The 24317-nt window shown below is 37.9% G+C and overlaps 1 protein-coding gene across 2 annotated transcripts in view; it reads right to left on the reverse strand.

Annotated features, from left to right (window-relative positions):
• Positions 1 to 24317, reverse strand: part of SEPTIN7 (septin 7) — a 62995-nt gene that overhangs the window by 25577 nt on the left and 13101 nt on the right. For both annotated transcript variants that reach the window (XM_082046393.1, XM_082046392.1), the window contains exon 2: positions 1847 to 1953. In XM_082046393.1, coding sequence (XP_081902519.1) covers positions 1847 to 1953 — 107 coding nt within the window. The remainder of the gene's footprint in view (positions 1 to 1846; positions 1954 to 24317) is intronic.

Below are 24317 nucleotides of genomic sequence, written 5' to 3' on the forward strand. Positions count from 1 at the left end.
AAGAAACAAACCACTTACTAGATAAAGTAAGCAATAGTTTCTATGGGGGAAGGTGGTCTTTAAATATATTTAATTTCAATCATATTATTTCCTAAGTCATGAGAGACCCCAATTTGCTTCTGAAAATAGTTTTGGCTAGCTTTTGTCTTGGTGTTTGTTCGTGGTTTTTGTTGGTTGGGTTTTTTTGCTTGTTTGGTTTGTGGTTTTTTGTTAGGGTTTTTGTGTGTGTTTTGGTTTGGTTTTTGTTTGTTTGTTAGTTTGTGTGTAAATTTTACATAATATTTCTCCCAATTTAAATAAAGATCTTCTAATGACAGAGGATCCAACCCACGATTATTTAAATCGTAATCTAATGAAAATAGCCCGAATTGGTTTAGTTTCAGCTAAACCAGTGTGTGATTAACAGTAATGAAACCACGCTAAGTCTCTCTTTAAATAAAAATGAAGTCACCCTTCTACTTCATTTTCTAACATTCACTGATTAATAAGTACAGTATACCAGACCTTAACTATTTGCACACCTTTTCCATCTGACTTCACATGTATTTGAAATAGGTACATAAATTCAACCCTTTCCATTCAAATAACGGGCTAATGCCCCACTAACAATCTTTTAAGTCTACTTTGTCAGAGTCACTTTGGTTTTACATTCAACTGATAAAATACCCTAATAGACATGACCAAAGCTTAGAGGAATTTACATACATTGTTACTCAAACTTGGCATGTTAAAAATCTTTCTTTCAAATTAAAAAAAAAATATATTTATCCTGCAATAAATGCATTTGTATTAAAGACTTTGATGTTGAGCTAACTGACAAGCAATGTCATTCACCTTCTTAGTACGAGCATAACTAACTTTTTCCTGGTCCTCTGTTAATTATTCAGTGTTCTGAGATTAGATTAGAAAAATCCTTACCCAAAACCTCTAACAAAAACAAATCAAAACTGCCACAAAACACTAAGGTCAGTGGATCATAGCACTGGAGCACAGTTATTTGACCCCACTGAATAAAATAAAGCATCCAATTTTACAGCTTCTGCTTGGCACCTTGTATAATCCTCCTAAATAAGCACAAAGCTTAATCACTTCAACAACTCTATACTTGCACAGTCACTTCAACCACAGCTGAGGTGGTCTGAGATTCTTGTATTTTGTAATACAAAAAGCATGCTCCTTTTCTTGAGAGAAAATATAATTTCTCAGTAGGAAATTATAACACAAATCAAATGGATCAAGTTCAGTTTTTCAGTCTGGCTAAATATTTCAGTTGTATCAGGTACTTGAAGGAACATCTTCTCTGCCTATATAAGTCTAGTGCTTAAAATCAGCCAGGTTCACCCTGGTCCCAGATATGTTTCAGAATAATTGACAACAGGCAGGGGGGGATAGTACCACAAAGGACACAGGTTGCAGAAGACTGTTGGATACTATTAAACATTATGTCCTTGCACTTATGTAAAATCCTCTAATATCCAGCATCTCAAACCCTGCCATAGGGGGTTTAGTACACATTTACTGTTTCTACAGATGTACTCAATACTTTAATTGATAAAAAACCATTCCATTTCTGAGCAGGACTGCACCCATGTGATGTTTCCAAAGTACATGTAGCACACAAAGTACTTCACTTCAGGGTTCCCACGCTTCAACAGGCTACAAGCTCCATAACCTGAAAGTTTTGTGTAGCTAAGCTATCCTGAAAGACATACAGAATATTTCTTAGTGGCTCAAATCCTGGCTAAATTTATTTGAAATACAGGTGCTTATGTGACAACCGTATCCCCTTACATTACTAAATTGCAAGTTACATCCTTCAAGTTGCAGTTTTGTTACCCGGACATACCTGTACAGTCTTTTTAATTCTGTGAGAAGGACCTGGATACTCTGGGGAATACAATTCTGTTAAGAATAATGAGTTGATTAATGTTGATTTTCCCAGTCCAGATTCACCTAGAAGAAAACAGAACAGTTTCAGTAAAACCAGGGGTATCACACAGAGTATATACATTTAGATCTGCAGTTCATTACTCTTGAAACATACTACCTGAAAACACTTAATGCACTCTCGGCCTTGAAGAATCTAATCTTTTCCAACTTCAAGGAAAACCTTGCAAATGAAAGTGTCACTGCTGGATTCTATAGACGTTCATTTTTCTGATCCTATTAAGTACTGAACACACTTAGCACTTGTCCATCACTCCCATTACAAGACACAAAAATCAGATTGCCCCATGTTGAAGTTTATAAACAGTATGTCTTCCTAGTATTACTTCCTATCACGATGCCAAAGCAGACTAACCCATCTCCTTTATTTCAACTATTATTTGAAGGTCTTCTTGCCAGGGGCGGGGGGGGGAACAAAACCCAACAAAATGCAGTTCCAGAACTATGTGGTTTGCCTGGGAATTTTGTTGTTCATTGGGCATGGAAAGGGGTTGCATTTTGTTTGTTTGGGTTTATTTTGGTAATTTGTTCATGAGCAACAATAAGTCAGCCCTGCTAAAGCATCTGGAGACACCACTGCCATGGCAATCCGAGCAAATACAGTTACAATTCCCATAGCAAAAATTACCCCTATTGCCAGCTCTACAGAGACAGGAGCAAGAATTTCAGATCAACTGCTTATTACAGTATTTTAAAAGGCAAGTCTTTTCCTCAGTTTTCTATTGTAAAGAAACTACTTCAACTGGACAATTCACACTATGAAAAAAGTATACCAAAGTGATACTTTCTATTTAAGCTTTCATATGCAGTGCTGTTAGTACATTGACCTAAACAGGAACAGTCACATAGAAATTCGCTCTTAAACTAATGAATTTGGGTGCAAAGTGTTGGTGACATACTTTTACCAGGTGAGGAGAATGAGCTGCTCTGCCCCCATTCTTTGAAAACAACAAAAACCAAAAACCCACTAATCCTCCCCATGCCTAAACAAATACTGGTTGATTTAAAGACCAAAACTCAAAGTTTCACAACTTGCCTTGAGGTGCATGTCCCGGATTAATGCAAATAATTGAGAATTACAAAAAGTCGTTAGGAACCTCAGCAGACAAGACCTTGTCTCCACTGTAATAGCCAGCTCGATTTCATACACAAGCTGGCTTACGCACATCAGCCGTCTCGGTTACAGCGGTGTAGCTCAAAGCCTCTGCAGCACCGAGTGGCGCAACCTGATTAGCGATACCGTAAAGGGATTAGCAGCTGATAAAACATTGCAACCAGAGCTCCCGCAGGCTGCCTACGCTATTAGTAGTGTTCATTCTCCAAAGCCCGGCCTGCCCGACAGATGAGCTGCCCCGTGCTGCAGGCAGAGGGGCTGTGGCAGCCAAGGAACAAGGAGAGTGATATTCCCATCATAACCTCCAGACAGCAGTGCTAGGAATGCAACCCCCAACACAACAGCTGTGTGTGAACCAGAAGGGACAGGCTTGCTGACAAGCATTTCGTCACTACCGCTGCAGATTTTGCCTTTTTCTGCGGTCAGATGCATCAGACATTTCAGAACTAGGCGGTAAATACAGTGCATAAAAGCGCCTGACTGTAAGGGACTCATGTTCTACTTTAGGGCTGAGTCGGCTGCAGCTGAGAGGCTTCCCTGCCAAATTTGCAACAGAAAGGAGCTTCTGAAAAGCACAGCTTTTCAACCTCATAGCTGCAGCTGGTTTAGAGCTTAACCTATGTCACCATCTCACAACTCTGCTCAACATGCACGTATCATTCCAGTTAACTGAAGAGTTTTCTATCCACCCTACTGAACCCCTCAAGAGGAAGGCCCAGATTTTGCAATATGCAATTTATATCCCTTCAGTAAACGTAGCGTTTTTTACCATTATCTTGCAAAAGGCTCTCTACTGCACTAATGAAAAATTATTTCTGTGGCAGATTCTACTTCTATGTACAAAAGGGGTCGTTGCTGCTTCTCCCTTTCATTAGGGTTATTGCTGGTCTTAATATGCTGCAGAATTTGAAGTGGAAAACACGAGAAACAACCACTTCTCCCAAAAATCACAGTGCTTGTCAAGTTGCCATTGAAATGCAACATATGGAAATAAGATTTTCAGCTTTGAAAGAATGTGATGGAAAACCAGCAGGTCTGCCTAAAGGATTCCTGCAGCTGTGGCACTCCATACCAAGTAGCTCCTGAACTGCTGAAGCATTAAGCCCTGATAGATTTTAGGTTTGTTCCCTGCCCCTCACCCCCTTACAGCAGCAAGGATAGGAAAGCAGTTTTGAGCTGAAATTAGTGAAAAGACAAGAATACTAAGGATATCTGTGCATCACCTTGTTCGCAAAGGTGTCTAGCCTCCTAGGTACTCACACCCACGCTAACTTTAATCAGCCAGTGCAGACTGTAACAATTAAACTGCTTAACTGCTACCAGTAATTGAGGTCTTAGATGTAAAGGTGTGCATCAATACACCAATCATCAATGCGGTTGTCTTAGACCATGTAACAGTCAACACCTATGATGGTAGTGAAAGGGTATAATATCAAATAAAACAATTACACTGAAACTGTAGGTAAAACCATCACTGGAACATTCAGTCCTGCACTATGGGGAGTCAGGCTGCTTCCACTGTAATCAAACAGAAACGTCTCTACAGGGGAAGCAGAATTAGAGAAATCAAGTGTATCTGAACAATTCCAGTAGCCTTTTTGGACACATTACAATATTCTGATCTGTGCTAGAAATATGGTAAGGAAAAAAAAAAACAAACCACACCACCAAAAATAACCCAAGGACCAAACAAAACCCTTTGTTCTTCCCATAAAGAACCCTGCTCAACTCAAATTCATCTGAAAGTATTCCCTACTGGAAAGACTGGGAAGGCAGCTTCCAAGGATGCAATGGGCTATTAATATAACAAACACAAAAGAGAACAAGGAAAACAAGTGACATTTATTTTTCTTTAACATGAAAAGAGACACATCCCAAACAGAATTCATCTTCCCACTCTCAGTAAGCATGTCTAATGAGATTTTGTCCTTTCACCATTACATGAAGTGGCATAAAATGGAATGGAATAGAACCATTCCAGCAGTAATAACCTCCAATCACTCAATGCATCATGATGCAGCTGCCTGATTTAGAGTGAGGGATTTTTAGAAATACCCTGTGGCTCCTGTTTTCAGCATGAAATGTTTTGTTTCAAAAAAGCAAAGAAAAAAATATTTTGACTTCGCAGGGTAATCCTGAATCCAAGACTTTAATTATTTTTTGGTATCCACCTACTGCTTTTACCTTGCCCTCACTTTCCCACTACATGTTTCATATACACTTCATGGTCTTCCAAATAAATATATGCTTCTTTTTCTTCAATATTTTGTGTCTCATGTTTATAGGAAATTAGTGGTTTAAAATGTCAACATTTTCTCCAGCTATTTTTCTTCTATGATCACATTTAAATACATGGAGCTGAACACTCTTCTTGGTAGAAATAAGCATGTAATTACTAACATACTCCTGTCAGTCTTGCAAATGACAGAATCTCTTGACAGCCCTTACAGGGACCAGGAGAAGTTTCAACTCTTCTCAAGCCTATGAATTTCTAAACAGCTGTACAAATACTGTAGCTTTTCTTATACACTTAGGTTAACAATTACCCATTGACAATTAGCATCTCTAAACAGATGTACCACGGTACATAATTTAAAATTAACCTTGGATAGCAAAATTTCTTCTTCTATGAGCAAAGCACTGGTCAAGTACATCCCTTTTTCTCACTACACAGACGTCACTAGCTGCAATATGAGAAGAGAGGGGAAAAAAAAACTAACAAAAAAAACCCAACAAAACAACCAACCAAAACCAAACGCAGGAAAAAACACAACACACCAGCACCCCAATACATTCAGCTTTTATATCTCAAACACATTTTTCAGGGTCAGAAGAGACCACTGAAAACCACTGGAATGATTTGCAAACCATGGTAAATTGTCTCCAGAATATTATTAAAGCAGATACGTACAGAGAATTAACAATTAAAAGATTGAAACAATGAAGAGCAATCCATGGGAGTCAAGGGAGAAAGCAGCATTCCAGAGATGAAAAATAAAATAAGTAACTCAGTTTGTTCTCAATTGAAATACATCAGTCTTTCACCTTCATTTCCAAATCACTCTCTGTCAATTAATCAGAAATCCTCATCTGTGATAACCAGATAGAGAATCTACCCAAGTTACAAGTGTTGAATACATGGGGTGTTTTTTCAGTTCGACTTCTAGCCATCAGCTCTTGTTACAACTTTATTACTACAAAAACTTGAACTGTGAGGATCTCCTCCCTATGATAATAGAAGTGAATTGTTAAATCATAATGATGCTGCTTTTCTCACTGTTCATTGTAGCGGCACGTTGAAAATGTGGCATATTTCCAACCTCCTCCAACTTTTCAGCCTCCGCCATTCCTATCCAAACACCTACAGCAGAAATGCAAAAGCAGTTCAGTGCAACTCCTTTTCCAGCTTTTTATGTGACTCCTATTGGAGGCTGCTATTTTTTCATTCATGTATTACATTTCCTGACGATGCACCACACTACATCATCTAGCTACCACATCACTCTGAAAATCCAGGATCATTTTTCTGCTGCGATTTCCTTGTATTCTTAGGATCTTGTTTGCTAAAAATCAAAGCCTTGAACTTAGAAGCATGGCTTACATTCTTAGATTTGCAACCTCACGTGAGAGCTCATGAAACACATCAAGTGATCAAGATCACTACCCAATAGTGAACATCCTCAGTGTGCTCTCTCGATGTTTTATTTCCTACCTTTTTATTAAGTAGGAAAGAAAGTCCTCTTGCAGAAATCACCAGAAGTTTCTCTAGTCTTCGCTAACAATTGGCCACCTACCAGTCGAACAGCATTTCATGCTCATGCCCCGTGACAATCAATTGCACCACTGGGAATGTGATGGCAGGTGCTACCTGTGCTCAGGAATTTGAAGATGCTCTCCCAAGCCCCAGGTGGGACTACAAGACTGCCAAGGAGCAACCCAACTGCAAGGAAAACACTTTTGGTGATCGCAGCATCGTAAACTGACACTTCAGTTAAATTGCTTTGTGTATTGTCACCAAGAAGAGGACTCAGTCTCTATCGCTTTACCTATTAAATGAAAATGGTAGGAATTGCAGATTCAGAAAGTGCATTAAGTGCTAACAACTCTGGTGGGTGAGAGAAGGTAACTCACCCCAGTGGGGCTTGTAGCTTATTAGAGACAAGACACCAACACCTTATTGTCCCACAGTAAATGAGTTTTCTACAAATCACACTTTTTTTCCCAAAGCTTCCACTGCATTCAAAGTAAAAGCCCGCATTTAGAGTTACTTGACAGAAACAGTCAAACACAAGCTGCGGATGCTTTACCACTTTATCAGAATGAAGACATCCAAAAATGTGTTTCTTCTCTGATGTGAGGGGGCAGAGATTTTTTGTGCATTTGATAGCCCCAAGTTATTACAAAGAGATAAAATTCAACAAAAAAACCCTGTACTTCTCCACAACTTACATACACAGAATGTTTATGTCAAAGCACATTTTATTTTTAGCAGGTGAGCCATTTTTTCCACAGATTTTTTTCAATCTTCTAAATTCTAATTATTGTGACAGCTTTTGCTTAAAATACAATCCCATCAGTTTGATGTTGGTGACTCAAAAAGGGGTAAAAAGGCTTGTCAGAAGGCATAAAAATAATGCATTTCATCTTCTTTCATCCTTGTCCAATTCACAGTTTATGTGCACGACAGCACCTGCAGCTTTGATGGCACTGTCACACAGAGTTTTTTGCTTTTATACAGAAGGGAAGCTACATGGATAATCAAGGAGCCTGAACTACACCAAATGGTATGATGGAACTGTCCTCTCACTGAGGGGGAATGATGCTCTGCCACGTGATTATACATGACCACAGAGTCTACAAAATGCTTTTAATTTTACTTCTGATTTTAGAAGCTTTCATAAAGGCTAGTTCCTGCCTTCAGCACTCTACAAAATACAAACCAACATTTCAATAAACATACAAGAACACTCAAATGAAACCCATCAGGAGGAGGGGTGGGAGCAGCACCATGCTACACAGCTGCTCCCACATATCTACAGCTCCAGGTGGGACAGTGTCATGTGAAATCCTGCAAAAAGTTCAACTTTGTATGTAACTGATATTTATAAAAAGAAAGAAAGCCAAAGCTGCACAACTTGAATTTGGAGCATAAATTATGGAAGGAACATCTGTTAGAACCACAAAGCTGATCCTATGAAAACAGAGTGACAGGGAAGTCTACCAGCCATGAAGTCACTTTTGCCCATCAGCAGATGCATCAACAGCAACAAAATTTCAGCATTCAGGACACAATAAGACAATTTCATCAGCTTTCTTAGAGCAAAATTTAAATTTGAAGTACAATAACTGAAGTCAGACTCTTGACATATCATTCTTGTCACAGATGTCATTTAAATAATTCAGAAAAGCCATTAAAAGCAGGGAAGAGAAGTACTTCAGAAGATTGTAACAGATTCTAGGTAGCATTTTCCAAGTAATATTATTTCCCCTCAAAGCAGAGGCAGTTCTAGCTGTCTACAGCTGACAGATTAACATGGCCATGAAACAATGTCTTAACTCCACAGGTGAGATTTTGGCTGCTGCCAAGAGAAACGGCCCCCAACTCCCAACCCACCACTTGCGCTAGAATTCATAATGCAGCATGATGAGGCAAGAAGTGATCCAGCAAACCAGGGCATGAGGGGCTTGAGAATGGGAAAATGAGGGAAAACAGACACCGGACAGATGAGGAAGTCAAATCCACAGGTTTCCAATAAGAGGGAAGGGTAAATGCAAAAAATCTGCATTTAAAACCAGGCTGCTTCTCTGCAGGAAAACAACAGCCAACAACTCACAAGAATTTGTGGCACTTCACAAAGAAAGTAACATTTACTTTAATTATGTATATAGAGTTTACTCTTGATAAACAGCATATCTGCAAAGCAGCCATTTAAAATAGGATATCTTACTTAATCCAACATGAGGCAAAGCAAGCAAGTTGCCAGCATTTAAAGAAAAAAGCTCTAGTCTAGTAAAACCAAGGAACGAAAATCACAACTTTCTCCTCGTTTTTATTCTCCAACATGTCTGCAGATGAAAAAATACCCCACAGCATCAGTCCACCAATATCTAGTACCAACAACAGCTGAAATGTGACAACCTGGGATTCAGCATCCAAGCTTGCATGGAATTACAGGTATGCAATTAGTGGCTGCAGCCCAGGCTTGCCAAAGCTTACCTCACTTTGTTTTCTGCGTTAGTTAAAAGCAAACTCTTATATCTGATTGAGCTGTAGTCATACTGTAATGCGGCTTCAGAGACATTACAAGCAACAAGAAGTTGTCAAAACTGACCTACATAGAAAATCTGAATGCACAAGCTATCCGTGAAAGAACTGGGTTAAGGGATTCAATGGGAAATGACAGAAGCTGCAGAGCTCCAGGACAACAATTCTCCTGTGGTTAAACCCCATAACCAGCATGGACCTTGTATTTTTACAGGCTTTAAGGAAGGCAAAACTTTAGAAAAGCCTTCCCAAGTGCAGAAAAAAACCCAAACGTACTTCTTCAAAATGAAAAAGGAACAAACACTGTTGTGAAAGATGCTAAAGGAGGGTGCTCCTAAAAAAATATATAACTGAGACCACCACTGCTTGGTCTGTAAGATTTATCTGTCCAGAGAAAGCTGCAGAGCTGGACCTGCTCTCTGGAGAAAAAGTGACAAATATAATTGATTAAATTCCCCAATTACCTTAATTAAAATAAAAAGAGAGAGAGAAAGAAGACAGGAACATGAAATTTGTTACCTACATATTACTACAGACAACAAATTGTACATGTTTTCTAGTACAAATTTTTTAACATTTTGCTGGCTTGCAATTGAAAGGTATATTAACCAACAGATCACAGATTATTAGTCACAGTAGGATCTTTCATTACTTGGGCAGAAATAAAACCCACACAACTATCTACATGCTGATGAGAAAACAAAAGTGTGATTGGGTTTCCTTAATCTTTAAGACTAAAATACTTAGTACAGATACAGGGTCAACACCTTAAAGACAGTACAGCTTGCATTACTCACATTATACTTAAGAACAAGTAGTATTGTAACTACTCAACCAAAAGAAGAGAAAGGTGAAGGACATTAAGCAGGATATTAGCCAAAAACAACCAAACCAAACAAATAACAACAAACCAACAACTGATACATCTAACGCATGAGTATCACAGAAAATTTCAAAAGTACAAAAAAGAAAATTATTTTTGTACATGGAAACTAATGAGTCTCCACATAACTCTACAGAGAGCACCCAGATTGACTTACTCAACACTGCATGACCTCTTCCCTTGAAAATTTATGCATTAACTCAATAAAACCTACTGGAAGTGAGTGTTGAACACTCTCAAAATATCCCAGGTGGGACATTCTGCTATTAAACCAGTGCACAAAAATCTGTTAGAGGACTGAACTCAGAAGATTTCAAACGCTTGTCAAAATTTCTTTCAACACCTTATACCTTGTCTCTTCATGCCTTCTCTCCATAATGTCTTTGGAAGCACTTGTTATTTCGGGCAGCACAAAGAAAACTTTGTTAGGACAAGACACTTCACAGGCAAAAGTGGCAAGAGAAACTTGTAGATATCTTGACAGAATTCTGCAGATTTACCCCGCTGATATTATTTTGGGCCAATAAGGAATGAAAAGTTAGGCCAATGCCATCTGCAAGTTAGCATAATTCTGCTTCTGAATATTTGGTCTAATGTTAGTCAAACAAGGAGCAAAATGATCATGAGATGTGCTCTGCTGGATATGCTGCTGCCACTTCTCGGCAACCTTGGCAAAATACACAAATTTGATACCTCAATTACATGAGGGCGGTTACATGCTTTTGTTTCCATGAGACAGATTCTACCGTAATCTTAAAAATGGTTATTTTATCTCTAACAAAGGCTGACATAGGTTGGAATTATCTTGTGTTGCCAAGACTACCTACTTTTTAAGATGGTGAGAAGAACCATTCTGCTCAAGTGCTAAGCCACTGCTTCCAAATTGCTGCCACCAGTATTTAGTTTTCTAGCAGTTACTTAGTGGGAAACTGAGCTGCTTTTGTAGCCAACAACAGAAGCATATATTTACAAAGCTGAAAGGAAAATTGATAGGTCTGATGATAAGGTGAAATCCTAAGACCTGTTCAGTGAGCTTGCTGTATCGCAGCAGATGAGTGTGAAGGACAGACATGGGAGGTGGACCAGGGCTCCTTCTGGAGCTCCTGCCAGCTCGGGAGGACACAGCCCGGAGCCAAGAATGCAGGATTGGGTAAGTCACAGGCTTGTCCTTTACAGAGGTGAGGATGATATAACAACAACTATAGGCAAAAGAAATTAAAAAAATTAATTCTTGAAATATTCTCTCACATAAACTCTTAAATCATTCAGTCAAAAGAAATGTGAAAAAAAAATACTGACTTGGTAAGTTAGTGAAAATCTGACATCCTCTTTTTTCTCTCAACATCTGCTGAGTGGTCAGCTATTCATTTCTGCTATGCCTGGCACTGACGTAGCAGAAAAGTGGTGAATAAATACTTGTCAATAGTCAGTTTCCTCTAAATTAGCAGCTCTGCATATATTCTGCTTTTTTGTCAGCACTGTATGCCTCCAAGACCTACAGAAATAAAGAAATCTTACAATTTCTCCTCCAGTACAGTGTAATGGTATCCCTTTAAATTAGTCTCGTTAATACGAAATGTCACAAAATCTCACCTCATCTCCTACTTCAATATTTATGCTCCTCTAAGGCTCTGGTTTACTTTGAATTTTAAAGCTGCTTCCTTTTGTAGTGTTAGGAGCACATAAAATATTCTAGTAATTTCTACATTCCATACATTAGAACATGAGGATTCCACCTTTGCAGTACTATGGATTTTCATTTTATCTGAACTTCAAAATCTGAATTGAAAGAGTCTCATGTTACTCTCCCACAGCAAAAAGTGCTTCCCACTCCTCACGTCCCGTCTTTAAGAACTTGAGTAGCTGTCAGACTCCTATTCAACTTTGTGTTGAAAGTGTTACATAATAGACTTGTTCATACTGAAATAATAATTCTACTAATAAGACTACAAAAAATATGAAAAGCTTCAGTGATGTATGGATATCCAAACAGGATACATCTAATTAACATGTATTTTTTTATTTACAATTTAACATACATGAAACCTCCCAATTTAATAATAATTTTCATTTGAAAAATACATACAGACATACCCCACAAATGTTTCATTTGAAACACACATCCTAAACAATTGATTTAAAGCCAAGGCTGTATGTTTGCTAAATGATGTGTCATTTCCAAAACTTTAAGTTGTTCTTTTAAGCCAAGGAACAAAGACTTTCCTTCATCCCAGACCACATTGGGCAGCTGCAACAACCAGGGCTTCAAAGAACAGTCAACTCAAAAAGCATCTCATCAAAGTGTAGAATTATGCATGCATTAACATCAGCTGATATGATGCATGACTTCAGCTGAGCGGTGCCATACGTTGTGCTCTTCCCCTGAGCTCTCAAAAATTACAGACACATACAGAATCCACAAACAACTTTTAAACATAGGAATATTTTCCATTCAGATCCTACAAGACTGACTTGTGCACAGCTTCATTTAGTACTCTTAGTATGAAGGCACCCAGAGGGTAAGCTGCTCCTCCAACTACAGAAGTCTTGAGGAATTTTAAGGAAAGGTATCTCGGACATAAACATATTAATAGATCCTTCATTACAAACACCACAATATAGCCAATAGTAACAAAGTGGAAGATTTTTAGCCAAAAGCAAGCATTATTTTAGTGCAACCAAGGCTAATTTTGACAAGTGGCTGAATCAAATGCCTAATCACTGTCATATCAACGAGTACTGCCACCAAAAAAAAAAGAAATCCCAGCCTCCATGCCACCCCCTCTTTGTGCTGACACAAGATTTTTTTTTGCCATGCCACAAATGGACTGAAGACTAACCTTCCTTGCAGCTCCAGAAAACTGTCCAGCTGGATTTGCACACTAATCCAATTTGGGCCAAGCGCTATTAGTTCTTTCAGCAGCAGCACAGACTTACGCCAGGTTAAAAACTGAACTTCAGTCTAGAGGAACAGCTGCTATTGCTGGACCACAGTTTTTCCTAATTAAACCAGAACAACACTTCATAAATGCCACTGAAGCCAGTAAGCCTCTTCAAGTACTTAAAAATGACGGAGAATAATTTCCACACTCCTATTTACACAAGTGACACCCTCTACATCAACCAAACTTCCCCATTCAAGTATCTTCAAAAGGTTGCCTGTTATATTAAGAAACTGTATGAAAAGGGAATTTCAGAAACTATAAAAAACAGAAGAATCATTTATAAAAAGCTCCACAGAAAAACTAGTCAAAAAGAGGTTGACCACATTTGAAATGCATAGTTTAATATCTTCCCCTTCACTTTGTTCTGTTGTGCATTAAAGCAAGAAAAGCCTTCAAGTTGGTTTTCCCCCTTTCCACCCAGCAACAAAAAGTACTCACGTCTTATTTTCCTAAAAGTCACCATTAACCTGGTTTGGGAAAATAGCTGCACCAGCACACAATATTGAAATTAAAATACTCATTGAAATTTTACAGTTTTTAATTATTTGCAATTATCAGAAAGCTAGGGAAAAAAAAAAAAACAAAACCTTCAAATAAATAAGTCTAATACCGACTCCAGTGCCACACAAAAAAAAGTGGTTTTCTGTACAGTGTTTTATCCATTAACATCTGTGACACTAATCATCCTTGCCATGTTCCAATGGGAAACCTCTCAAAGGAACCAGTGATCTTGGAGACAGCAGCTCTAGTTATTTTCCAGTGGTAACTTTAAGCTGGTCACAGCTGGTAACTTTAAGCCCTACTGACACTAAAACAATCTAAGTAGGACTAGAAAAAGATGGTTTGCCACATCAGATTGGTCAGTGGAAAAAGAACCATGTCAAAGAAATTCACTAGTATTGAGGAAAAAAAAATAAAAATAAAATAAAAGAAGCCAGATGAGGTAAAGAACTGCAAAACAGAGTCATGGCTAAGGCAGCGATTGCCAAGGAATTTGCATTGATCATAATATTTTTGAAAAGGAAGATGGAAGTCTGGATTCGTCCTAGATGTTTCCAAATGCTATGGCTAAAATAGGTCATTGTTAAGAGGGAGGCGGGCTTTTACAGTTTCAGTAACATCAGTTATTGTCCAAACTTACTATGATGAAAAAAACAGAGCAAGTTTCTTTTGGACTTGGATATCCAGAGTGTTATTGGGAACCTGGTTCTCAAAAGCAAAGGGAAAGACAACAGCCAAGTCAAGTTCACAAAAATGAAGGCCTAAAGGAAGCGGCCTAAAAAACAGGGAATGACAAGGAAGAACCAGTGCATTCAGTAGTTACATTGCACTGTAAGGTGTCTCAAACATTGATACTGATCAGAAGGAAAACCAGCATGCAAGCAGAGGACAAAAAACAACAGAAGACCTGGGGTCAGGATGAGGGGAATCGAGAGAAGATAAAGTTGGAAAGTTTTCAAAAAGGACAAAGAATTTGGAATAAAATTGAAAAATAAACTGCTAGCTGTATCTGAAAATAATAGCTATATACAGGCAGCCCCAATTTACGATGGTTTTGAACAAAACTTCTCAACAGTGAAGTACTTAAGCCACGCAGGCTGGACAGAGAGTAAGCAAGGAAGAGAGTCTCAAACTGAGTATCAAACAAGGAGAGCAGTATTAGTCACCCCAGCACCCAATTATGCTGGAATGAAATTGTGCTACAGAAAAATCAATCAGAAAGCTGTGGAAAATGGTTTTAGGCAAGATCCAGACTTCAGCAAAAACCTCTGCTGCACTGAGCTGTATTACAGTGTACATCAATAAGCCCTCCGCTCTCCCAAGAATATTCCTTCCAAAAATAAACTTACCCTAAAAAACCACAACAAACTTCCTCTTTACAGTATGCGTTCCAGGTTAACTGCTTTTTACACGTTGATCTAAACTAATCTATACCGTAAAATAAAGATCAAGGCTCTCACTACCATCTCTCCAAAACATCATCGTTCCTTCCAAATTTCTATGAAGTTTATTTTTTTCCCTTGTCCCATTCATCTCTAGTCATGCTTCATTTGAATTATAGGCCTAAGTTGCTTTAGAGATATTTCAGGTACTGAAACCACCAACAGATTTATTCATTATTGGACATAATTCTAGTGGTAAAAGTAGCAAGTTATGTTTCACAACATCCTCCACTCCCTCAGCTGGAGAAGCAGCACTGCAATCTCTATCAGGATACTGTACTTTCTTTCAACTATACAGGTAAGTTCAAAAATAAAAATAAAATTAAAACAAAACAAAAAAAAAAAAAAAACAAAAAAAAACCAAACAAACACACACCACCCTTTTCTATGACCTAACTTATTAATTATTGGAAAAGGAGCATCCTCCTGACTCTCGTGCCCCCTGAAAAAAAAAAAAAAAAAAAAAAAGTGTACTCTTGTCACAGGTTTAAGGGCTTCCCCTTTCCCCATCATGAACATGAGCTGTGGGGTTTTTTTTCTGCTGCTTAAAACAATCCTGAAGGACTGGACATAAAATCAGCATATTTCTGCGTCAAAATTTTTCCTCAAACATACCAAGCGATGATGCTGAAAGGAGTAATTTAATGCATATTCAAGAAAGATTTAAGTTGAAGCCAGCCACTCCTGAAGTGCTTGTACCAGGCCTACTGAAGGTATTTCAGCAAAAAAGCATAGACCAAGCTTGGTTTTGTTGTTGTTGGTTTTGTGGGTTTGTTTGTTTGTGGGCTGTTTGTCACATGTTTTGTTTTGTCTGGAGGTGGGGCCTTTCAAATTAAAAAACACCTCCCCCCTCCACCCCCCCAGGTGCTTTTTAATTTGAAAGGCTTCACTGCAATTTTAAAAAGGACTAGTTATCATGAGTGATGGAGACCAGATGAAAGGACCTGGATGGCTTCTTCCAGTCACAAAGTATACTTTTTTTAAAAAATATTTATTTATTTAATTAAACATAAATAGCCCATAAAGACCTATATTAAAATCTTTAAAGTGATCAGACAACAGTAATGTCTGAAGCACAGGCAGAAATATAAAGGCCGTTTTCAGCTATAGTGTCTCTGACAGCAGATACAAGATATTCTTCAGCATTCAATTTGTTATTTTAAACCAGGTCAGATTTACTCAAAGCTACAGTGATTTCACAGCATTTGTACAGAAGTATTGAAAAAAAAATTGGTCACATCCTTATTACCGACCAGATTTTAAAGATATTTCATTGGTTTCTTTTTGCAGTTGGGACCAATTTCCTGATCTTCAAGATCATTACACCTATCGGCCTTTATTCAGCAAATGTTTGGAAGCCCCTCAAGTCTACTACAGACATAATACACGTACATTCCTGTCCCTTCTACATGCTTAATTGACCATTTTAAAATGTCATAAATGGTAACCATTGGGGGAAGGGGGGAGAGAAGGGTAGAAACCAATAAAAAACCCGCCATCCATCAAAGAGGAAGCAGAACTATCTGCTAATTTCGTCCGCCCACTGCAGATCCTCAAGTGCTACCTGTCCCTGCTAAACACCTCAACATTTATGAATTCAGACAAACAAGCTTGAAGCTTTTAGTGCTGAAAAGTTTGCAACAGTTGACAAAGCAATATACTGGTAAAAAGTGGTCAGAACTACTCTGGCTAATTAAAGTTAACTTGGAATGTTAAAGTTATAGCCTGCACTTTCAATACCTCATGTGCGATTTCCACATACAAAAAAACCCAGACTTGTAAAACTTGCTACTAGGCACCTTGTTTCTTTTTCTCCTGTTATAGATACCAGCATGACTTCACAGAAAATATTAACTACTTCCTACGTAAAAGAAAAGCCAAATGCTGCAAAATTTACATTAGAAGTTGTACTACAGGAACTAAGACTTGACTACACCTAAGGGCACATTTACACTTTTAATGGAAAAACAGCTATTCTCAGAAGAATTGTTCCTAATTTGTAAACAGTTAATACAGGCTTAATTGAAAGTATATACCTACCAAAATATTTATAAATTTTATACATAATTCTCATACAAGTTGTTCCATAACTGTCAGAACCAAGTTAGGTTTTATAGGTACCAGTGCCTGTCACTTCCCACCAGGTAGTTACTGCAGGTTCTGCTTTCAGCCCTCTGGCCTGTCTTCCTGAAAAGCAACTTCAGCATAAGCCTCAAGGCAGACAGACTGTGTGCTAATTAGCTAATGGACCCTATTAGATGTAATCCTGGACAGAATATTCTGATTTAGTATTTCTTCCCAAAGAAATTGAGTTCACATGCTGCCAGACTGCCCCATGATGTGAACAAAAGCCCAGTAAATGGGAACAACTGGGAGACTGACTTCAAAAATTGAATGAAGATTGGAGCTAAAACTCCCATGTAGATGCAACCACCTAGCACACTGTTTTGCCTGACCTGAAACACAAGAGAGACTTACTAGCCAGTAGTAACACTTGTGCTAACTAATCAGCCAGCTAACAGCAACTGTAGAATAGATAAAGCTTGTTTATGTTGTCCCCCAGGGAGAGAAAGTTGAAAAATCCTATAAAAATTTTGCAAAAACAGTGTCTGTATAATTACATGACATTTCTAGTCTTTGGCATCTTTTGACATTCTTCAAGAGGTCCCAGTGTCACCTAGTGAGGTGGTAGAGTGAAAGGCATCTGACGACAGGCAGCATGATTGCCGTGTCTTCCACCCATAAGGAAGAACAAGTGTCCTGGTGCCAGACAAAAGGTACCGGGAAAAAACAGCACTAACACTTTACATAGACATCAACAATCCTGAGTTAGGCTATAAATGCACTAATTTTAAAATCTGAAAGCAGAATACTTCCCCAGTCTCAATGGGCTCTTACGCATGATCACCGCTGGCCTTAGTTACCTAAAATCTTCTTCCTAGACAAACTATCTAATTATAGGGGTATAATTTATATTCAATCCAGAAGAGAAACTATCCTTCCTTCTCCCCTTTTCCTTAAAACTTAAGGGTCTGTCTTCTGACCAGCAGGGATGGGAGTGAAGAAGTAAGCTTTTATTCAACCAAGAGAGGAACACACCCAAAACAGTTTTTTCCTTATATTGTATTTCATATACATCTCTATTAATGCTTTTGGACTCCAGTTTCCTCACACAGAGCCTTGTTGTTGGTCTGTTTACTCCTTTTCCCTTCAAGTGCAGCAGCATTGTTTCTACAGCAGAGCAGCACTTTCTAGCCCTCATCCCTTCAGACTACCTAAAGCCCTCATTGAGTCAAGAGCCACTTTTGCCAACCCCATCAAAACACAGTAGTGTTTGCCAACCACAGCAGCAGGATTCATGAAAAACAGAGGAGATGTTCCTCCTTCCAGAGCCAGAGATGAAAATTATTATGGTGTTGGTGCCTTGGCAGTGGAATATAATTATTAGGAGCAACCAGTTGACTGCACTATCAAAAAGGGACAAGGAAACAGTTCTCTTGACCTTCTATTTAGGAATTGCACTCAAGAAAACACACCTGAAATAGCCTATGTAAAACCATGCGATTTTTGCAACCATACTCCTGTACTCAGAGATTTCATAACGCACTGCAGACATTTTATTTACAATTCTAACTTTAGTTCATCAACCCCAGTAGCAACAAGCTGCAGAATATGGTTAGGCTATTTTGAGTAGTATCTTGGCAAGTGTATATTAATGTCTTACAAGAAAATGAATTTAGCAGCTTTGGATCATAGAGGAGGAAATTTAATGCAAATTCTGTCCTAACAGGTCTGAAAATAAAGTATGGATTGCAAACATACTCCTACATGAAATGTGTTATTATACACCAGATCTCATGACTTCATAAAAACATACCTGAGAACCTACAAGCTTTATATAAAACTAAATAAACCAGTATTACTGAAAAACAAAATCAAAAAAACCCACACCACTGCAGCTTTAAAGTTATCCTTATCTTTTTCATTTGCTTCTTTCCAAAAGCACTATTGGACCCAAAGCATATATAAAATACCTCAGTACATTTAACTGAGTAGGATCAACACCAAACAACTACTGCATTTCACATATCCTCAAACAAAAAGTGCCAAGAAAAACATGCATGTAACAAGACAGAAAGCCCTATTAATTCATCCTGTTCATAGTCATAGCATACACAAACAGTGCTTAGTTTTGATATATGACCAATGCTAACTACTAATTAATTAGGCTTAGAACTGAAATATTAAGAAGGCTGTTCTGAAAGACAAGCGAGTTTTGACAAGCTTGAGTAATTAAATTATCAACATAGTACAAGTCATAGTCACTATGCATAAACTCAGCTTTCAAAACCAGCACTACAGAACAACGTATATACATAAAAAATGGTAAAATTTTACAACATTTTAGCAAAATTTATACTTCATTGGGAACTTTTTTCTTGCATATAAAGTTTTCAAAGTTTTCTTTGCTACTTTGCAAGATTCTTCAAAAAAATAAAAAACACACACACACAAACAGCCAAAACACAGAACCATAACTTCCGCATCTAGGTTTTGTTTCTGAAAAAATATAAAGCTGATACTCCTATACTGCAGGTCTCTATAACTAGCTTAGAGTGCAATTAAATATCTCAAAATAGTTGAAGGCAGGCAAGAGGCTTGGAATAACTTCCCTGTATTCTTTACAGCCATCTTGGACTCTGAAAGGAAAACCAGTATGCTCTGTCGTTCTGGATGCAGCTGATTTATTATGATCTATAGTTTGAGCTGGAGACTTCAGATTAAAGTATTATTCCAAACACCCTTCTTTGAAGCCAGTAAACTGGCACAGCTTCTCAACAAACTATAAGGCCAAAAGCCAAAGAACCCTTCAGAATGGCAACAGTCAACAGATCCATAGCATGATTCAGACTACGAAAAAAATGGACCACTGCATCTGTGCAAGAACTAATTCTGCACTTAACCTTTGTTAGACATGAATCATGTAAGTCAGAAGTTACCCAGAGGATTACCAAATGTACTCAGTGATATTTTGACAACAGAAAGGGCAGGACCAAAATACATTTAAGTCATCAAAAGGAAACACCCAATGAGCTCACATAAAACAAAATGGCAAAAAAGCTTCTGATGAAAGAGGTATGAAAAAGAATATATGCTTACAAAAATGGCTTATGATACAATATGACCAATTCCAAAAGCTTAAGTGGAACATCAACGATCCCATTCATTCTGAACAGTGTCTATGCACAATATCCCAGTTACAGTACCCATCACACTTGGCCCAACAAGCCTCCCCTAACAGATCTGCTTTGTAGCAAACTGCATTAAGGGGCAACCTACTTATCCCAAGCTTTTTGGGAAACACTATATATCACCTCTGCCTCATTGAACTGCTTGATTCTGATGTGTCCTCTTATCCTCATTTGCAAGGCCTTCAGTCACTTCAAAGAAAGATCACAAGAAGGTCTGATATCCAGCAGGTTTGAGATCAGAGAAAACCTTGTGGGTAGCGAGGTATCATCTGACCACCTCTTGTAGCACACTGCAAGAGGCTGAACAGAAATTCACCTTTGTTAGCAGACCTGACCAAGGAAACTTCTCTATGAACCACATTTCTCTGCTATCCCTGCCTACCTTATCACCGGGCAGCCACACAGTTTCTGCTTCTTCAGCAGCACCCAGCGATAATTCTGAATTGTGGGATTCAAATCAAGAAGGCAGCACACAGCAGGAACATCTGTCTCAGTCACATTTTTCCACCTTTTTGTCCATGGTAATTCAATAACCAATTATTTTTGTAAATCGAAATTTACATCTCAAGCCTACAAGCAACACAAGAAGCTTCTTTTGTTTTCTGTTTTCACCTTCCCTTTCAGTACTTTCCCACCTTCACACCCAGCATATCAAGCCCTCACTTTCTCCAACTATAGCTTAAAGAACCAGAGCTCTTGCTCGTTTCTAGAAGCAGACAGCTATACATATGTTTTGACATTTGCAGTCACTTTGTTAGAACATGTGGAAAGAGCTAAAGATGCTTCTGAACAATGAGTAACAAAAAGCCTTCCGGAAATGGTCCAAAGTACATCAACAAAAAGGCTGCAGCCAGAAACATCAGAAACAAGATCTCTACAATTTACTGGACCTGAATTGATGCTAAATATACTCAACAGTTCTGCTATGACACAGCAGCTTGAGCAAAACAGGTAGAAAGGCATCTAAGATATGGCCCTTGATCTTCCATTCTCAGAAATATGAATATAATCAAGGCACAATTAACTAAAAAGTCACATGTGATCATCTACAGAAACAAAATTAGTCTTTTTAGTTATCTTAGCCTTCTTAGCTGAGAAATAAAAGCTCATTCAGTTGCTCATTTCTCCTGTTTGCGCTGTGTCTGTTTTAAAATTGACACCTCATCTAAAAGCTTCTCACTGTAACAAGAAAACCCAGCTGAGTTTTTTTTTATCCTTTTGCTCTATTATGTAACAAAATCTATCATAAAATTTCAGCTAGAAAGAGGCTTCATATAAAAAGGCAAAATAGGGCGGGGGGGGGACGGAAGAAATCTTACACAGCAAACTGAGACTGCAGTCTATTACAAGTAAGAGAAGCTGCATATTTATGACTCTTCATAATAAATGGGTAACATTTACTGAGATGTTCATGTCACTCAAGACAATAGTGTCAGTACAAGTATATGCACCAGAAATATGTTACCTGAAAAAACAGGTGTTTTTAAAAGATAGATACTTCACACAGAAAATGCTCAGGAGAGGAAATACACAGCAATTACTACCAACCTAAATTTGGCATATACAGCCACCTCTCTAAAAGATACCACTACCCACAATATTCCTAACTGTGTCAATCTTCTATCTTTTTCTATAGAGTTAAAAGTGCTGGAGGCTCCTAAATCCTGATCCAGTAAGACTCAAGCCTCAAGCTTCATCTACAGCACATTGACAGTGGGTGTAGTTACAACAGTGTGACTACCTGACAATAACAGCCAGTTTTTAAGATGTTTTTCCTAAAAGTACTGACTCTTCTAGTACACCTGCAAATCTCGAGTTCTCAGTAGCTGGACAATTAGCAAGCAGCTTTCTCCTCCTTATTAAAAGCCTATGAAAAACAACAAAAGGGCAAAACAAAACAAACAAACAAGCAAACAAAACAGAAAAAAATCCCACCACTTCAATGATTGGACAGGGAAGGTGGTTTTGGAGAATTAGAAGTTTTACCACCACATATGAATGAAAATGCAAATTAAGCCTTTAATGAGTTACTTGTGGAGAGAGGACGACTTCTCAAGGGGGAACATTCCATAAAGCACAAATATGAACAGTGCATGGAACGAGTTATGAAATGCCTCCCCAAAACCACAATATGCAGTCAGTCAAGACTCATCTTTACTGAGGCCTGGGCCCTAAACTCAGTGCTTATTTTTGCACTCCGCAAGTCAAGGACAGTCTAACCTTAGAAAGACATATCTAAATTAGACAACTTAGAAGCATGTAAACAAGAACAAAACATCTTTAGTGAAGCGTGGTTGTTGAGCTTTTTATTTCATTTCTTTATTATTATTTATTGTAATAAACTATTTAAATATTAATCACATTTAACATTCATGAAATTGATTTTACTTTTTTTTTTAAGCTGACAGCAGCTGTCAGTTAAGGAAACTGGCAAATAAACAGTGTTGACAAACATAACCTTAATTGAATAAGCAGAAAAAAATTCTCTGCATCTGCCATCAGCTTATCTTGCTAATAAGAGAGAAGCCTTTCTTGTCCTGCTTTCCAATGGCACAAAAAATGATGCAATAACACATCAGTTTAAAAATGTTAAGTGAATAAGATAATCAACTACAGGTTTATTCATTAATTGTAAGATCTTTAACAGTTTATTAAAAAAGACATACCAAAGGTCTTCACATTCTACATATTCAAATTAGTGTAATTCAAATAAGCACTGTCATTATATGAAATTTAATCAAATGCTAGTTTCTATCTGAGGCAACCCTATGTAATCTTTGGTTAAAAACCTACTTTTAAATGAAATATTCACGGTATCTGGTTAATGAGAAACTGGAAATGGCCTAACTTCAGCTGATTAGCAAATGCAAAGCACGTCAAGAGAGAAATTTAGCCAGAGAAAAATTCTAAGGGTTATTAGATTCACAAAGATGTCAGAATCCTTTAAAAGTATCAGTGTCTTCAATCTTCCTGATCTCTACTTCTGGTTGAAATGGTATAAAAGCATTTTTCTAGTTCAGCCTTTTTTGAGACAAAATAAAACTGTCTAAATGGTAAAATGAGAAAGCTGAATGGTAAAGACTCCTATGCAGCATCTCATCCATGTGATGAATCTCTATATTATAATGTTGTCTGACTTTGAAAACACTTAGACTATCAAGTTAACATGACAAACTGATTTGACAGAAATATTTGTCAAGTAATTTTAATAACCACGCTGAAGAGCCTATGTGTCATCAGAAGTTCAAGAACACAACAGATGCCAGACCACTGTATACATTAATCGATCTAGTAAGACATGTGACGTGTTGGATCAAATATGCTCTACCATACCTATAGTATGACTCTGCAGTGAACATCAGCATGATGGTCCTGATGATTTGACCCTTGGCTTTCCAAACAGTGGTATATAGCAGTAAAATAACCTATAGAACAATGAACCGACGTGGTACACATCTCCAGATTTTGCTTTTTCCTTGCCTGTGTTGCTTCCCCAGACACTATGTAGCTATAAGTAACATACAAAAGACCTTTCAGAAAACTCCAGTATCAAGTGTGACCCCAAGTACAAGGAAAAAAAAAAAAAAAAAGTGGCCTGAAGCACAACTGCTCTTTCAGCATGAACATAAAGTCAGACAATTGCTCACTAACATTTTAAAATAATTCAATAACCCTTTTCAATAAAAGGCTATGTACAGAGTTTAAAACCTTTGGTCTAGACTAAGTGTCCCATACCAGCACCTCATAAACTGTCTTCAACTGTGACTTCAAAATGGGACCTAGAGTATTTTTTCTAACCCAAGATCCTCCTGCTGACAGAGGACAAAAGCACATCCTCATGAAAAAGCACACAAAAGCATCTCAAACAGGGGCTGGATCACACAACTTTGAGAGATCCCATCCAACCTGAACTATTACACGATTCTGTAAAAAGCCACGCAAGTAAGCAGTGATATTTCCTTGAAATA

The sequence above is a fragment of the Streptopelia decaocto genome, assembly GCF_964273445.1.
Source record: "Streptopelia decaocto genome assembly, chromosome: 2".
Taxonomy (NCBI): Eukaryota; Metazoa; Chordata; class Aves; order Columbiformes; family Columbidae; genus Streptopelia; species Streptopelia decaocto.